This window comes from Myxocyprinus asiaticus, chromosome 12 (genome assembly GCF_019703515.2).
Source record: "Myxocyprinus asiaticus isolate MX2 ecotype Aquarium Trade chromosome 12, UBuf_Myxa_2, whole genome shotgun sequence".
In the NCBI taxonomy this organism is placed as follows: domain Eukaryota; kingdom Metazoa; phylum Chordata; class Actinopteri; order Cypriniformes; family Catostomidae; genus Myxocyprinus; species Myxocyprinus asiaticus.
The window spans coordinates 3739027-3757008 of NC_059355.1; the positions used below are offsets into that span (position 1 = coordinate 3739027).

Consider the following 17982-nt stretch of genomic DNA (forward strand, 5'->3'; position numbering starts at 1 on the left):
AACACTTCTCTAGCAAACCTGTGGCAACAATACTGCAAAAAGAGTTTGCCGCAAAGCTCATTTGCATGTCAAAATAATTAGAGGCAAATTTGCAGCACATTTGCCACAGTGGTTTGCCAGAACTCTTAATTTTTCTATGGACGGGTTTTAAATGCACATCTCATCTGGCCACGCCATCTTTGCCTGTAAAATTTCTCTGGGCTAGGGTGAATGTGAGCGAGCCTTTATGTTGTTTGATAAGGCAATCATCACTATTATAATTGCTCGTACTTAGGGTAAGGGGTTTTCCATTGATCCAGAACACCCTAGCAACCACCTTGCACTTACCTAGCAACCACATAGAACACCCTAGCGATTGCATAGCAACACGGTAAAAAACACTCAGAACACCCTAGTGTTAATCTTGCCAACAAAATTACTGACAAAAATGTTAGTTGACAAAGGGTTTTTTGATTTCAGCAATGCTAACAAAGACGAGATGAAAAAGAATGAATTAAAACTAACCGTTGACAAAAATATGACAAGAACAAAGTAATACTGCAAGATATTAACAATCCATAAAGACATTTCATTTTTAGGAAACGAAAGAAAAATCGAGAAGAATTTATTAAAATAATCAATTTTTATTATGTTGTGGATTTTCCTGCTTGAGTTTCGAGAACAAAAAGAGCATATATATATATATATATATATATATATATATATATATATACTGTGTACATACTGTATATGTCATATATATACTACACACACACACACACACACACACATATATATATATATACTGTATACACATGAGTTTAATCATTTATATCAGCAACATCAACATGATATTACTGCACTATGAAGCAAAAGCACAGTTGAACTTGAAGTTATGCTCTAGTCAGAATATGTAATTTGCGTAATGAATACACTGTTTCCATAAAAAGTTCTACACCAAATGCAATATCCTGTGTAAAACAAGGAAATTAACAGCAGTCTCTAAAGCATTAAAGGGATAGTTCACCCAAAAATGAATATTCTCTCATCATTTACTCACCCTCATGCCATCCCAGATGTGTCTGACTTTCTTTCTTCTGCGGAACACAAATTAAGATTTTTAGAAGAATATTCCAGCTCTGTAGGTCCATATAATGCAAGTGAATTTGTGACAAAAACTTGACACTCCAAACACTACATAAAAGCATCATAAAAGTAATCCATCTGACTCCAGTGTTTTAATCCATATTTTCTAGAAGTGATATAATAGATGTGGTGAGAAACAGATCAATATTTAAGTCCTTTTTTGCTTGATATTCTTCTCCCAGCCCAGTAGAGGGCGATATGCATGAAGAATGTGAATCACCAAAAACTCAAGAAGAACAATGTGAAAGTGACTGTTTCTCACCCTCACCTATCATATCACTTATCAAGACATTTATTTAACTACTCGAATGGATTACTTTTATGCCTACAAAGGTCTGATCACCATTCACTTGCATTGAATGGACCTACAGAGCTGAGATATTCTTCTAAAAATCTTAATTTGTGTTCTGCAGAAGAAAGAAAGTCATACACATCTGGGATGGCATGAGGGTGAGTAAATGATGAGAGAATTTTCATTTTTGGGTGAACTATTCCTTTAAGAATTCACAATAGAGTAACTTCTTAAAAGCGTCTAATACTTAAGTTTACTCATTATATGCTATTATCTTAGATGTTTAAAGTTGTAAATTTATGCATTTTTCAAAATGTTTTGTCATTTTCACTATCGTCAACTAAAATATGTTATTTATGTTGAATAAGATTATATGCCATTTTAGTTCATGTAAAATGACGAAACATTGATTAAATTTAAAGGAGATTTTCATCAAAATAATAAAATTGACTAATACAGTAACAGCAACAACAATAAACTACAGCATAGCAATGCCATAGCAACCACACCCACCTTATGTGGTGGCACAGACATTTACCCATCTAGATCAAGTCTAGTTTATTTTCTGATACATAAAACATTACTCCATAAAGTTTAAATTCGTAAAACAACTTACCGTTCCATCCTGATCAGGCCAGAACTGTATTAAACACAATTTCTACTCCTGATAAGTTGTGGATTTAGCTACACAAATTTGACTGTGTGTGAAACTTTCTTAGCGTTGTATATGCTTGATATTACAAATGGATTAGTAATGCTGTCACATCTGTGTGTGTGGGTGTGTTTGGTTTGGATTATAAAATTGTCCTTGGTTTAAGAAGCTATTTCTTTCCTGAAAATCCACTCATAAGGTGAATGTCATACCTTGAAAGCACTGGGGAGAATTTATGATGTGTTTCTCGGCACAATCTAGAGCCACAAGAAAGAAACTTAACATATCTCTCGCCACGGAAACAATTGAGAAGAGATGGTGGTCTAGATGGACGCCGCAGGGAGGCTCACACAAATTTGTTCTCATAGAAGCACGAAAGAGGATCCTTTTAATTGCTCCTACCCGAATGATCATAACCCGGTGGATGACTCTGATTATGTGATGCAGTGCGTGCATATGAGTTTGTGAATAAAAAGTGTTGTGATGCATTAATATAGAGCCTTTATGTTGTATTGTTTCCAAATCTTATTACAGGCTCAATTCCATTTGCGATGAACATCCACATGAAACTAGAGCTGCAGGGATATTGAGTTGTGTCTGTGTGTGCTGTAGTGTTTTGTAGGATTACTCAGATGATAATCGCACGTTCTGGCTCTGTGGGATGCTTCCTCTGATGTGCCTCACTGCCCCATTTATGCTGTATATTTTTGAAGATCACATGTGATGTAAAACATTTTAAGAAGTAGCTTTTATCTCCAGGCTCTTCTGAAAGAACTATAGCAGAATTTAGAGATTTATGAAGAGATTAGAAATGTATGAAAGTCACTGAATTCTGCATGACTGTTCCAAACCAACAAACATGTGCTGTTATTTTTTTTAATTCACAGTTTGTTTTATTATGTTGACAGTGCCTGATTGGCAGTTCCAAAAAAGAAGGCCTTTCTATTCTAATGTTCTATTCACTCAACATCTAGTCATTTTATAAAGGCAGGGATATTTCATATAATTAGGTGAGCACATGTGAATAGGCTTAGAGGAGAACGTGGCATCTTGTCACACTTTTCACTCCAGTGAATATTTTTCAGAGTATTTTTTTTCGAAAGTCAATTTCTGCATAGCCACATGCCTTGAAGACTTGGCTACAAAAACCTTAGAACATTTTTCACCGTGATTGCCCAGGAAAAATTGTACAGTTCAATGAACACATGTTGACCTTTTGTGACAACAAGCCCCAGTAGCGTGGCAAATTGTTACACTATATGGGGAAAGTTGTCACAATGGAACTTGCCACTAAACCAGTTCCTCTCTTTAAATGTATGTTTGCATGAAACAAACTATTATAGGCTCTTCAGCTAAATTTGAAAAGAAGAATAATTGTAAAGCACAAAATGATCGAATATAGACTAAAATGGAAAAGATAACACAAAAATATCAAAACATTGTTTTGGCCAACAGATATTGTAATTAATCAATTATATATTTATAGGATACATTTATGACATTTGAAACATGAGTGACAGCCAGCCCTGACCTGACTTCCATGAAAATACTTCTGTCCTATAAGTATGGAATAATTGACGATGGTCCGTTGAATTACTGAAAAATAATGCACACCCCGAGGTGGTAATGCACCACAGGTGTGCATTATTTTTCAATAATTCAACAGGCTAGAGTCAATTATTCCACTTATACCTCGGTTACCACACCATAAGACATCGTTCAGGGTTTTATCTCAAGACTTTTTCTGCTTTTCGTCCCTAAAACACTCTTGTGAGAGGAAACTTTCTTCCGCCATGGATTATGTGTTGTTTTGATACAGCTCAAGCCTTCATTGCTTCATTGCGTCACTTTAGAACTAGCAACGGAGGATTGCGAGGCTTGCGCTGCTTTACTGGAGCACTTACTGGAGTAACAAGGTAGGGCATTTGTGCATGTGTGTGTGCATTTTTGTGTGAGTTTGTGTAAAAGTGAGCGAAGAGAGATTCTTAGAAACTGAGAGAGATCGCGTGTGGGATTACCTTTGTTTGTCGCAACTCTCGTCGCTTCAAGTAACATCGCTTCAAAATCCAAGATGTAAGTTTAAGCACACTTCTCAGCAGCAGCGAGTGTCGCCATTTTTGTATATAGCTTTTCTGATATAAACCTTAACAACTGTTTTCAACTCCACTGAGATGCAGGTGTGCGCTGACATCACGGCTCTGTTTTTGCTTGCGAGTAAGTGTGTGTGTAATGCGTGTGTGTGTCCATGTGGAGGGGGAGCACGAGGGTGCTTTCCACAGTTATTTCAGATATTATAGAAACTGTTGTATTGAAGTCGCGGGGGTGCGTTTACGTCTCTCTCTTTGTGTGTGTGTGTGTGTGTGTGTGTGTGTGTGTGTGTGTCAGTGTCTGCATGTGTGAGTGTGGGTGAGACGATTGTGAAAGAGAGAGAGACAGAGTGCTCAAATAAATTTAGGATATTATAGACATTGTCATTCTTATCCAATGTACTTATCCAGTGTCTTTGTGTTAATTTGTTATTTTGCAGTGGTAACCTGTACGGCTCTTTGAAATAACTGAAATAATTTGGTGAAGTCATATATGTAACCGTTATGCGGTCAAGACCAGGAAATACTTCATAGCTGTGCGTTTACTGGAAAATAACTGCACACCTTAGAACGTCTGTCAACCAATCAGAATCAAGCATTCAACAGACCTGTGGTATAAACACATTTAAACCTTTCAGGATAAAATCTGCCTTTATTATATGATTAACCTTTGTCTGAATGTCAGTGTGGTTTGAATACACAGTAGCTATAACAAAAATATGATGAAAGTAAAATTGTATTTCACAAAAAAAAAAAAAAAAAAAAAAATATATATATATATTTTACAATTTATTTTAAAACCAACAAAACATGTGCTAGAGAAAACACACATTTGCACAATTGGACTTTTTTTAAGGATTTTTTTTATATTTTTTCAGGAAAACAATTAAAAAATTATTATCAAGAATATGATTTTTGCCCTAATATCAAAGAACTTACTAGAAAAAAAGAAATTATGATCCAACGTGAATTTTCTTGATAAAAAAATATGATCGTGTTTGGTAACATGTGCATGTAAAATGGCTAGAAATAGCATTTTATCTTAGCGTAAAGCTGCCAATTTACACAAGGTTTATTTCTATTTCTTCTGCTCCAAACTTACTTCAAACTTACTTCTCTGTCTGCTCGTATGAATGTAACACATCATAAGAAAGTGTTTCACCGCTGTTCAAATGCACTTTGGATCACATCATTTATATGTATAAATGTTTTCCATCTGAAAGGACTAAATATTAAATGAAACAAATGACAATAAAATGCAAAGTAATCTCTGCAGTAATCAAAATACTTTTTGAATGTAACTGTATTCTAATTACCAATGATTTAAACTGTAACTGTAGTGGAATACAGTTACTTATATTTTGTATTTTAAATGCATAATACCGTTACATGTATTCCGTTATTCCCCAACCCTGCCTATACTGTACATTTGATGATAAAACAGAAAGCCTAAAAATGAGCATAAGCAGGTCAGGAACTACAGTATCTGGTCTCAAATAACACTAACAAAAAAAGTACCTGGATCGACACCAACAAAACATACCATGGTATTATCATGTGTTTTTATGGGGTATGTTAATATATGATAAAGTATGTTTATTTTGGAAATTTCATTGAAATACCTTGATGTAAATACAATAGTACGTATACTGTATATGGTAATCATTCCACAGCATGGTATTTGTCTAAGTATCATGGTACTGTATGATACCATCAATACTTTTTTGTAAGAGTAGTTTTTAACCGATAGGGCTTTTCCAATAGTGAATACCGATATTTTGAGAGTAGACTGGCTGAGGCCTGTTAGAAAGTCGATACAGTATATAAGGCACTTTCATGGTATCAAAGTATGCATATTTTGCAGGGCGGTCTTCTTTGATAAGCCTAAATGTAACAGCAACAGACAAATGATTTGTACTTTTTAATCATATATCGCATGAACACAGATGTGACCCTTCAGTTTAAAACTTAAATAAATAGGCCTACTGTATATACTTTAAAAAGTATATTGTTAACAAAGGCGATTCGAGTGAGAGTGTACAAATTAGCAATTCCCTTAGTCTTCCTCATCCTACTCTTCTTCCTTCCTTCGAAGGCTGGCTCAGTTTACATGGCAGTCACAAATTGCATGTTGCATAATGCCAGTAAGGCTACAAGTAAACAGCACCTAGACCTCTAACCAGATGAAATATGAATGCACCAATTGTCTTTCTATAGAAGACAAATTGTCTTGAGAAGACAAACTCCTGAACATTTTGGCAATGTTTCAGCCTTACTTCAGCACTTGTGATCAAGTGATAGTTACTCTAAATCGTTTACTCTAAATCTGCACTTTCACTTTTACATCTGAAAGTCATATGTGGTGCCTGTTTTGTTTCACTTTAACATCTGAAAGTAAAAGTGAAAGTGGAGATTTAGAGTAAAAAAGGACTTAAATATTGTTCTGTTTCTCACTCACACCTATCATAACGCTTCTGAAGACATGGATTTAATCACTGGAGTTTTATGGATTACTTTTATGGTTCCTTTATGTGATATTTGGAGCTACAAAGGTCTGATCGCCATTCACTTGAATTGTATGGACCTACAGAGCTGAGATATTTTTTCTAAAAATCTTCATTTGTGTTCTGCTGAAGAAAGGAAGTCATAAACATCTGGGATGGCATAAGGGTGAGTAAATGATGAGAGAATTTTCATTTTTGGGTGAACTATTCCTTAAAGGTCTACTTGATACTGAGAAATCGACATGCTGTTTTTTTGGAAAACAGGCATTACTCTATCGTAAAATAACGTAAAGCGGTAGTTAAGATGATCTTAAACGGGTAAGATCGGGAAACCCATCTTTCATCTCTGTTGCAGCTGATAGTTTGCAGGCATGGATTTGTCTGGATCACATGTGTTCCGTTGAAAGTTCTGGTTTTTAATATCAGTGTCACAATGTCTTAGGTGTTGCATGGTAACTCTTAAAGCTCAGCAAGTTCTACCATCTTGCTTAATTTAGTGCATTAATGAGCACACAATGTTTATACAAACATTCAAAAGGTTTGTCAGTTTCAGTAATGATCCTCCAAAAGTTGTGTAATTGGGTATGCAATTTCGGGTAGGCATTTGAGCAAATCTGTTGTAGACTGTTTACCATTTGAAATCATGTGTGGGAGAGAAGCTGAGAAAATGTCGAGGGCCTTTCGCTAATTCAGCTGAAGTGCACAATTAATTGTATGCATATCACTGATTTTGTCACAAAAAAGTGGCTAACTGACATTTACAAGACCAATGGCAGCATAGCTTAGCAAGTGCCTTCTTTCAATATAGAAACACAAACCACTCATACCGAGTGTTTTCACCTCTTAGCTCCTGCTGTCGAATGCGTCTCATCTTTGCTCAAGGTCATTATCTCTCACAGACACGTCTGAAGGTGTCAAAGTCCAGTGGAGTGGTTAATTATAGCATGCCGTTTTTGTAAAATATACAGTAACTCACATCTTTACTTTGGACTCAAGAGGCGCACTTGCTTGATGTAAGAAGAACATCAAAAGTCTTACTCACCTTCAATCTCTAGTTGTACAGCCAGTAGACTAATTGCTAGTTAGCATGGCTAAGTAAGCCCCTGCTGGTAGATGTTGTAACTACGCTATCTGGCTACAAAAAGCATCTGACAGCTGTTCAAAAATAGCGGTGTATTTTGACAAAATATTTATGTTTGCAACAGAGCTGTCATTTTAGTGCGATTAATTATGTGAAAAATAATGCATAAAAAAAAGAAATGCAATTAATCATGCCCTTAACCCATGCTTAAATTCTGTAGTTAGAAATGTTCCTACCATAGGAATATTTCAAGCTTGATGTACCACCAAATCTGTGGCAGTAGGGGGCAGTCAGTGCGACTCCGGCTGTACAGAAAACTCACCCAACAAGAGTAGGCAGCACAGTCTTCCACAGATAACGCGCTCTTGCGCTTAAAGACAGCTAAACGGAGCACAACAGAATGCAGTGACCTCAAGATGCATTTTTCAAAGTTTCGAAATATGTTTAATTTGACACGGTATCCTAAAAACACAGCACTTATAACAAGAGATGCTGAAAACTAGTGAGATGCGATGCAACCAAAGTGACACGCTCCATCTGATGCATGAGTGCATAGACCAACAATTAAAAATATAGCGCAGACAGAAGTAGGCCAATAATGGGGTTGTGTTCAATGATATGGATATAAAACAAACAATATTCTGACTTTAAATGCCACTTTTTGTATTTTGTTGTTGTCTGCTGCCACAAAATACATATATGATGTAGTGTATTTTAATTATCTGAATTATAAGATTTATTATATATAATAATTATTAAAATTTGTATATACTAAAGTATCTTTATTTGGGAGGCCTTCCACAATAATTATTTATGTATGTGATTAATTCGATTAATTGGTACATTATGTAATTAATTTGATATATATTTGTAAGCGTTTGACAGTCCTACTTTCAAGCAACATATAAATCATAAATATTTCTGTATAGTTTAGTAGATGTTTTATCAGAGACCGATTTTTTGTTTGGAGGGCTCTTAAAAGCTTAAAGCGTACTTCCACATTTTTGCCTGCTTTTGCCTTTCACGTCTGCACAAAATGTGCTAGCAGGTTATTAAAGTGTATAAGATTGTGACTCTGATCTTGATATAGGCCTGCAAACATCTTACAGTCAGAACAGCCAGTTAGGCCAGGAGACCCGCTCCCCTGACTGCCACATCACACCCATCTATGAGGACAGAACCTTCCAGAACCCTCTATACCAGAGCCCAACTCATGGCTCCCAGAGTGCTCTCTCCAGAAACAGTACAGGTATGTGCTGGATTTCCTTCATGCATAGCAACTAGCTTTGCTAACTCAATATGAGACATTCACCCAGTTGTAAAGACCCCACGAAACACAATTTTCTTTTCTGCGTTGATGTATTTCCTATTGAGTCGAGAATTACTCGTCCCCTTTTTTTAAATAGCCAATATCCTTTTATTTACATCACAGCCATGAACCGTGATTGGCTAATGCTTGCTAATGCTAGTCAGACGGGTAGTATTAGCTTGGGGGAAATTCTCTTTCTAGAGGATTTTATTGATCTGCTTTTAGGTCAATTTTCCCAGAAGAGAAAGACTGTAAATTTCATATGTGCATATCTGCTAAAAGATCATTTTGTCAATTTAGTACACTAGCATACTGATGACCTCAAAGCTAACAGACATGGACTAAAAGCCACAAAACTCCAATTTTGATTTCATGGGTCCTTTTAATCAGAACCAATCTGCATTCTCTCACTCAGGATTTGGTACTTTGCAAAGGACCACTAGTCAGTGTAGCACTCTGAGGTACCATCGAGGGATATTCTCCATGGGCTCCATGGCAACGCACTCTGACACCTATCGCCCTGGTCACTACCGTCATGCCGAGTCAAACTACAGCAGACACGCAGCTGCCATTGACAACACTGTCACAAGAACTCCTTCCATTGATAGCGTTTACAAAGATCCCAGGTGATTACGAGTGTTACGATTGGCTGTGTACTCTGAAGTCATTGCCGTTTAAAACATTGAGACTGTGCTTTGTGGTCGGATAACTTGGCTTGTAAATGAACTAATTTACATGAAAATGGATGTTTCTTTTCAATGTTTATACATATGTCTCTTTATAATTTAATCAGATTTCTAGGTGTTTTCTAGGTATTTATTTTGCAGACAGAACAAGGCTTGAAAAAATAAATAAAACCAGATCACTTGAGTGCTCATTCACATTTGCAGTTTATTTTTTAACGAGAAATGGGATTGCAAATAATAAAAGCTGGACTGACTTCATATGTTTAGTTGTTTGTACTCATGCTAACATGTAAACACTGTAATGTATATGAGTGAAAAGAAAGATTGGAATGTTTATTCAAATCTGCCAACTTTAGTTTGTCAAATGTGAGAGACATCTCATTTATTTGTATGTTTGCCATCTGTATTCTGTACACATGTGGGGGGGCTAGAGAGTTTACATGGAGAGACCCCGAGCTGCCAGAGGTGATTCGGATGCTGCAGCATCATTTCCCTTCTGTCCAAGCCAACGCTGCAGCGTACATACAGCACCTGTGCTACGGAGACAACCGCATAAAGGCAGAGGTATGATTATACACATATGCTTACCTCCCTATGTAAATTGCCACTTTCTATTGACTTTTGTTGTTCTCAAGTACACATAAAATTACTGTAGATTAACCCTAACCCTAGTCCTAAGCCTAAAATACAACTTTGAACATGTTTAGAATTGAATAAAGGCATTATTTAGCTACTTTACGAATCGTTTTTGCTTTTATGGATGTTTTTTTCTCAGATTTAGCTAACCATACACATACCAGATGTGTATGACTTTCTTTCTTCAGCAGAACACAAATGAAGATTTTTAGAAGAATATCTCAGCTCTGTAGGTTCATACAATACAAGTGAATGGTGATCAGACCTTTGTAGCTCCAAAAATCACATAAAGGAAACATAAAAGTAATCCATACAACTCCAGTGTTTAAATCCATATCTTCAGAAGCAATATAATTGGTGTGGGTGAGTAACAGATACAAATTTAAGTCCCTTTTTTACTCTAAATCTCCACTTTTACTTTTACATCTGAAAGTCACATGTACCTGTTTAGTTTCAATTTCACATCTGAAAGTGAAAGTTAAAGTGGAGATTTAGAGTAAATAAATGATTTAATATTGTTCTGTTTCTCATCCACACCTATTATATAGCTTCTGAAGATATGGATTTAAACACTGGAGTCAAATGGGTTACTTTTATGTTTTCTTTATGTGATTTTTGGATCACCATTCACTTGCATTGAATGGACCTACAAAATCTTCATTTGTGTTCTGCTGAAGAAAGTCATACACATCTGGGATGGCATGAGGGTGAGTAAATGATGGGAGACTTTTCATTTTCACCACTATGATCATTACATTAATTTGGTTGACCATGGTTGCTGGTTAAGCTAGTTAAGCAGCCAGCTGGAGACACTGGCACACCTGCATTCAAAACACAACGTATGATGGTGACCATTCTTGTTAGTCTTCTTAGTAGGGTCTGGGGACAGTTTTTTAAACAATTTTGTCCCTTTAAAGTATAACTATGCCAAAGACAAACAAATGCACACACTCATACACAGGCATATAACTTGGACAAGAAACACACACCTTGGACACACATCAAGAGGTACAAATATACATTTCTCACACCTCCACAGGTGTGCCGGCTGGGGGGGATCCGGCACCTGGTGGATCTGCTCGACCACAAAACCCTGGAGGTTCAGCGAAATGCCTGCGGAGCTCTGAGGAACCTGGTGTTTGGAAAAGCCACTGATGATAATAAAGTGTGTGTGAGGAATGCCGGTGGAATCCCAGCCTTGGTTCGTCTGTTGAGAAAGACTCCAGACACAGAAGTGCGAGAGCTCGTAACCGGTGAGTGGGTGTGTGAGGTTACATGACTGACTGACATAAGGGAGTCATTTTCCTTTCTGTTTTCTGTCTCTCGTCCTCTCTGTCTCGCTCTTTCTTAAAGGAATATTCACCCAAAAATGAAAATTATGTCAGAATTTACCCTCTTGTCATTCCAAACCCACATGACTTTCATCTGTGCAACACAAAAGGATACATTTATTAAAGCTTTAAAAAGGATGCAGAAGTATCATAAATGTAGTCCATGTGTCTAGCATCCTATTCCAAGTCTTCTGAAGGCATACAGCATAGCTTAAATATTTTGGTCTTGGAAATATTGAATGAGAAATGTTTGCGTTTATATTGAAATATCTACATTTTTATTGCAGACTTTGGTGGTTTGACAAATCTGAGCAGAGTGTGAGACATTGATGAGATCTCTTCTAAAACTCTAGAGACATATGTGAGATTACTGTGGTCTTTAAATATTTGTCAGATTCTTCAGAGTCTTAAGCAAACGTCTCCATTTAATCTCCATTTGATTTTTTTGCTCTCTTGGAGAAAGAACTAAGCTTGTAAAGAGATCTAATTTGTGATATTTCTGTCCAGTGGGTTCTATCTTGCTTACTTTTGCTTCTATGGTGAGATGAGATTTTGCCTCGCACCTTAGATGCAAGATCACAGTAACTGGGTTTCGTTGCTCTGTTTACTGTAGAGGGACAAAGCATTTAATTAAAAGCTGAGCTGAAATCTACACGTATTACATGGCTCTCTTGAATACTTGATTCTGACTGGTTAATGGCGCCATCTAGCGGTCTGATATTTCTCAGTAACAACTGCACATCCACGTATCAGACCGCTCATCGGGTATGGCAAGCCATTGTTCCTGTTTCTAGGATGCTTCCTGCTTCTTCGTGCATGTTTATTCATTTATTTGGCATGTGGTCTTGTAATAAACTGAAAATGAGCAGTGAGACAGTTATTAATTACAAAATAAAAACCAGCAGAACTCAAACCGGAGGTGTATTTCAGCTGTTTCTTTCTTCTCACATAATTTCGACGCAAATCAATAATTTATTTCCATGTATTTATTTATTTGGTTAGTAGTCGTGTAATAAGCAGGATACCGTACAGTCAGCCTGTTGTTATCGCAAAATAAACCCCTTCAGGGCGATACAAGTTCTCCCTGTCAGGGTTTATTTTGCGATAGCAACCGGCCGACTACATTATCCCTTACAAATAAACGTGCACGCATGTTCCCTCCAAGCTAAGTAACATCCTAAGTATATGTGAAATGATCAAGTGTCTTTTAATTGCATGTTATACTGTAGTTAAAGGCATAGATCACCCCAAAATGTGAAATCTGTCATCATTTTCTCACACTCGTGTCATAAAATAAAATTCACGGCAAAAAGAGCATTTGTTGAAACATAGCTGCCAAAACAATTCGTTCTCTACTTCCTCCACATTGTGATGACACACTGTGGTATACATTTGAATCTGACCGCCTCCACAACAAACCATCAATGCCTACTTCACCTTATCACTTCCATAGCCCCACCCAGTAGCGGTGAGCAGTGAGATGGCAGTGAGAGAGCAGGTCAGTCAAGTGCAGAGAGCCAGTCAGAACAGTAGGTGTTTACTGTCATGTCTTAAAGGAGAAGCAGCACCAAAACCGACCATTTCTGACAGAGGGTCAGAATAAGGGTGGAAAATGATCATGTTTTTAGAATATATGACTAATATTGTAAGTGAACCTCAGCAAACATATTAAAATAATATAAAAAGGCATGTCCTGACCCCTTTAAGAAACTTTAAAATAGCTTTGTGTGAATAATATACCAAAATTTCCATCACGATTTGTTGCAAATGTGTCCCTCCGCTGTAGCTCTCAAATCTCATACACGCTTGCGCACATTCAAACCTGGCACGCCATAACATCAAATGACATTTTTTTTCGCTGGTCTCGTGACATTCTGCAAAACACATTTTTTTGTGTTCCATGCAAGAAAAAAAATCATACGGGTTTTGAACAACATGAGAGTGCACAAATAATGACAGAATTTTCATTAATGGGTAAAAATTTCCTTTAATTCTTACTAATGCATGGTATATGGCATTGGCTGGCAGTACTAATACTTTTTGTTGTCCCATCTGGGCAGGTGTGCTGTGGAACCTGTCATCATGTGATTCTGTGAAGATGACGATCGCTCGGGACGCTCTCAGTCCACTCACCAACACAGTGATCATCCCTCACTCTGGGTGGGGTGCGGCCCCCCAGCGAGAGGACCAGAAACTCAAACTGCACTCATCTTTGGTGCTAAGGAATACCACCGGATGCCTCAGGTACAGCCAACACACAGGTCTGACCCGCTCTTGCATGTACACACATTTGTATCCTACACCATCACCAAAGGGACCCGCAGTAGAAGCACATTCATTTACACTCTTAATCCTAAGGGATAGATACTATTTACCTTCCCTAGTGAGAACGACTGTTTTTACTACATATCTGATGAATGCCATTGTATTGTTGATCACATGATGCTGATGTGTGTTTGTGTTTGTGTCAGGAACCTGAGCTCAGCAGGAGAAGAGGCGAGAAGGCAGATGCGTTGCTGTGAAGGGCTCATTGATTCTCTCCTCTATATAATCAAAACCTGCGTAAACACTTCCGATTATGACAGCAAGGTGAGAGGGATCCTTCTGATTGCACACAGATTCTATCAGCACTGGACAAAATTCTGATTTTGAAAATTTGCTTTGTTTCAATTTGTGAGTTTGAATTTGAATGGAATTGAACACCCCTAGAATGTTGAATTGGATTGACAGGAAGAGGAAATTACTGAATTGTAAAATGAAAACATTCAGTACAGTCACATTTGTTTTTCACAAAATATATATTAACATTCATTTTGACTAATGATTTATTCCCTGATATGTAGAACACATTTTTCTCTATTTTTGCGTCAGCAAAATGAATTCTGACATCAAAATTTGGTTTAAATTAGAGCATTCTGGGAAATGAAGTGTACTTTTATGGTTTAATAAATTTAATAAATGTATTATACAGTATATAAAGCATTTTAAATGTTGATTATTACTGTAATATCACCAATTGTTTTTTATGAAAATACTCCATATGTTGTTTATATAATATAACAGGTTTTATGGTAATTCATACTGAGAAATGAAGTGTGTTATTATTATTATTATTATTATTATTATTATTATGAAATTTTTCATATGATTTTTTAAATGAGGAATTTAAGTCGTTTTTTTTTTTTTTATTGCCTTTTCACAATACACATTGTTTCAAAGCTTTACAAAAAATTCATACTGTAATGTTTCAAATGTTTCAAAGCGCCCAGTGACCAGCTTTAGAAAATCATGCCTTTCTTTAAAGGAATATTTCAATACAAGTTAAGCTCAATCAGTAGCATTTGTGGCAAAACAACAACAACAACAACAACAACAAAAATAAATAAATAAATACAAGACTCAAGTAATAGATACAGTATTTCAGTTGGGTCAATTTTCTGTATGTATTTCAATACCGGCTGCCAAATATCGAAGAATATTTGACTACAACCTTTTATGGAGTAACGAATCTTCTCTAATGTGAGGTGATACATAAGATCTCCGACCCAGTGGCTAAAAGTTGGTGGAATATGTCCTTCCATTTAAGCAATATAAGATGTCTAGCTAAGAGAGTTAAAAAAGCAATAATATTTGTTATATTGTTGTCTAGGTAGAATTCTGATGAGGTTGAACCAGATATCGCTGGAGTAGAGGAAGGATTAATGAATATTTGCAGGGCCCCCGAAAGGAAATTAAATATTAATAGCCAGAAATGAACTATCTTTAAACATGACCAAAACCTGTGTGAATGATTAGCTATATCAATTCTGCACCTATCACACAAGGGATCTAAATTTGGTGAAAATTTGACTAACTTTGCTTTTGTCCAATGTATACGATAAACTACTTTAAACTGGGTAACTGTCATTGAGGTTGAGTGAATCTTATTTATAATATCTTGCCACATTCCCTCTGATAACTGTACATTAAGTGCAATATTGGAAGTTAGGAAGGGACATTCTATCATGAGAACAGTGTCAACGGATTAACATGTATTGAACCCGGAATATTCCTTTAAGCCCCCAGTGAGCAAGCCAATTCTAAATTCCAGTTCTCAGTTCTAAAAGGTGCACAACTTTACACTAGATCTGAAATGACATGAACAGTTCTGATGTAGAACAGTGAGTGCGCTGGTTATTTGACTAATTGTCAGAGCGTATATGTGACGAATGCTGCAGGCTGGCAGAGCCCCTCATTGCTTGAAAAGGTGTTACATGTTCTCTGTGCCACTCCTTGAAGGGCCAACAAAGTATTGAGTGCCCCTAATGGTGGTTTGCAGCAATGTGCAGCTTTGTTACTTTGGTCTTTGTATGCCATCTGCTGGAACAGGAGGAACTAATATTTAGTGGTGCTTGAAAAGACAAGCATCACTGTTAATATTGCTCATACTTTTGGTTAAGGACTTAAACAAGCCCTAACCCTAAGTTTAATGTTACTTGTTCCACACTGTTTGTGATATGGACATGAAGGATTCCTCAAATCATGTAGTTGTTGAGTGTGGTGAGCTACTATTTTTCAAAGTGATCAAATTAATTATTTTTGGCATGGCAGATGATAACATTTTAGGGATCAGAATGTCATACAGACTTGGGGGAGTTTTTGTTTTTTTACTTGGGCCATTAAGCAACCACCAAGAACACCCTAGCAACCACATAGAAACCACCCAGAATACCCCAATAGCTGCATAGCAACATAGCCACACAGAACACCTTAGCAACCGTATAGCAACGCCCTGGCAAGAATTAAGGCTGCGAGTTTTGCACAGGAAAATGCCACTAACAAGGAGAAAATCTGACTATTTTAGAGTAATGTTTATTTATTTTTTCACCTACTTAATACATGTCTCTTCCTAATCTATGTCACTTCATGTCTTATCAGATTGTGGAAAACTGTGTGTGCACTTTGAGGAACCTGTCATACCGTCTGGAGCTGGAGATGCCTCCCTCTCGATTGATGGGAGCCCAGGACCTGGACACGCTCTTGGGGTCAGACACCTCCAGTAAGCAGACCGACTACAGCTGCTGGGGCCTCAGGAAGAAGAAGAAGAAGAGGTCCTGGCAGGATCAGCAGGTGATCGTTTACTACATAAACTGACTGATCTGGGTTTCCCATACTCATTTCTGTCATGTTAGAATTTCCAGTAATTTGGGGTTGTTTGAGAGTAAAGTTAATTTGCATATTTTGCACGAGCCAACAGATTTCAGATGTGTCAGTGTTATGTGTTTACAGGATTTCGGCCAGGTAGCTGAAACATTCAGCAGGGTTGACGCCGTCATGAAAAACCTGGAAATATCAGTGGATTTTATTATTGAGATTTTCAGGCGTGGAAAAGTTAAAAAATAAAACGTTATTGAAAAGTTATGGAAACTTCTGAAGTAAATATACATTTCTGTAGTTATGCTTTGATCTTAATGCTTTATCCAGTAATCATGAACATGGAAATATTCATTGGAAAGTTTTTCCTTCATATTCACAGAATACATTTTTTTTAATCGTAACAGAGGAATTCACTACAGGGATATTTATTTATTTATTTATTTTTTGCCTCCATTTTCTGCACGTGTTTACTGTTGAGCTCAATGAACAGCATTTGTGGCATAATGTTGATTACCACAAAAATGTTAAAGAAAGTAATTATGACTCATCCCTCTTTTCATGAAAAAAAGTACAAATCAATGTTACATTGAGGCGCTTAAAATGGAAGTGAATGGGGTCAATTTTTGGAGGGTTTAAATGCAGAAAACAGAAGCTTTTAATTTTATAAAAGCACTTACATTAATTCTTCTGCTAAAGTTGCTTAAATTTGCATTTTTACAGTCATTTTAGAGTTTGCTGACATTTTATCGACATGGCAAAAAAGTTGTATAATTGGCTATAACTTTACACAGAAAAGGTTAGTAAGCGATTTTATCAAACTAAAATAATGGTTTTGTGGCTATACTTTTAAAACAGTGAATATTTGAACGTTTACAGATTCGCCACATTCCCTTCCATTGTTAGTGCCTCTGTAACTCAGATTCTTGCTTGTTTTTTTTAAGAAAAGAAGGGAAAGTCGAAATGTATTTTTGTGGTATCAGTATTATGCCACAAGTGCTGTCCATTGAGCTTAATTTGTATTGAACCCGGAATACCCCTTACATTTTTTTTTACCTGTATTATGTAATTTGTTTCAATCCTTTTTATTAAAGGAATAGTTCACCCAGAAATGAAAATTCATAATTTAATTAAAATTATAAGATT

General features: G+C 36.5%; 1 protein-coding gene across 5 annotated transcripts in view; it reads left to right on the plus strand.

The window, feature by feature from the left end:
• The window catches only part of LOC127449668 (plakophilin-4-like), a 50961-nt gene that overhangs the window by 23075 nt on the left and 9904 nt on the right, over nucleotides 1-17982 (plus strand). For all 5 annotated transcript variants that reach the window (XM_051713222.1, XM_051713224.1, XM_051713223.1 and 2 more), the window contains exons 8-14: nucleotides 8832-8990; nucleotides 9466-9676; nucleotides 10168-10300; nucleotides 11412-11625; nucleotides 13764-13947; nucleotides 14175-14292; nucleotides 16621-16812. In XM_051713222.1, coding sequence (XP_051569182.1) covers nucleotides 8832-8990; nucleotides 9466-9676; nucleotides 10168-10300; nucleotides 11412-11625; nucleotides 13764-13947; nucleotides 14175-14292; nucleotides 16621-16812 — 1211 coding nt within the window. The remainder of the gene's footprint in view (nucleotides 1-8831; nucleotides 8991-9465; nucleotides 9677-10167; nucleotides 10301-11411; nucleotides 11626-13763; nucleotides 13948-14174; nucleotides 14293-16620; nucleotides 16813-17982) is intronic.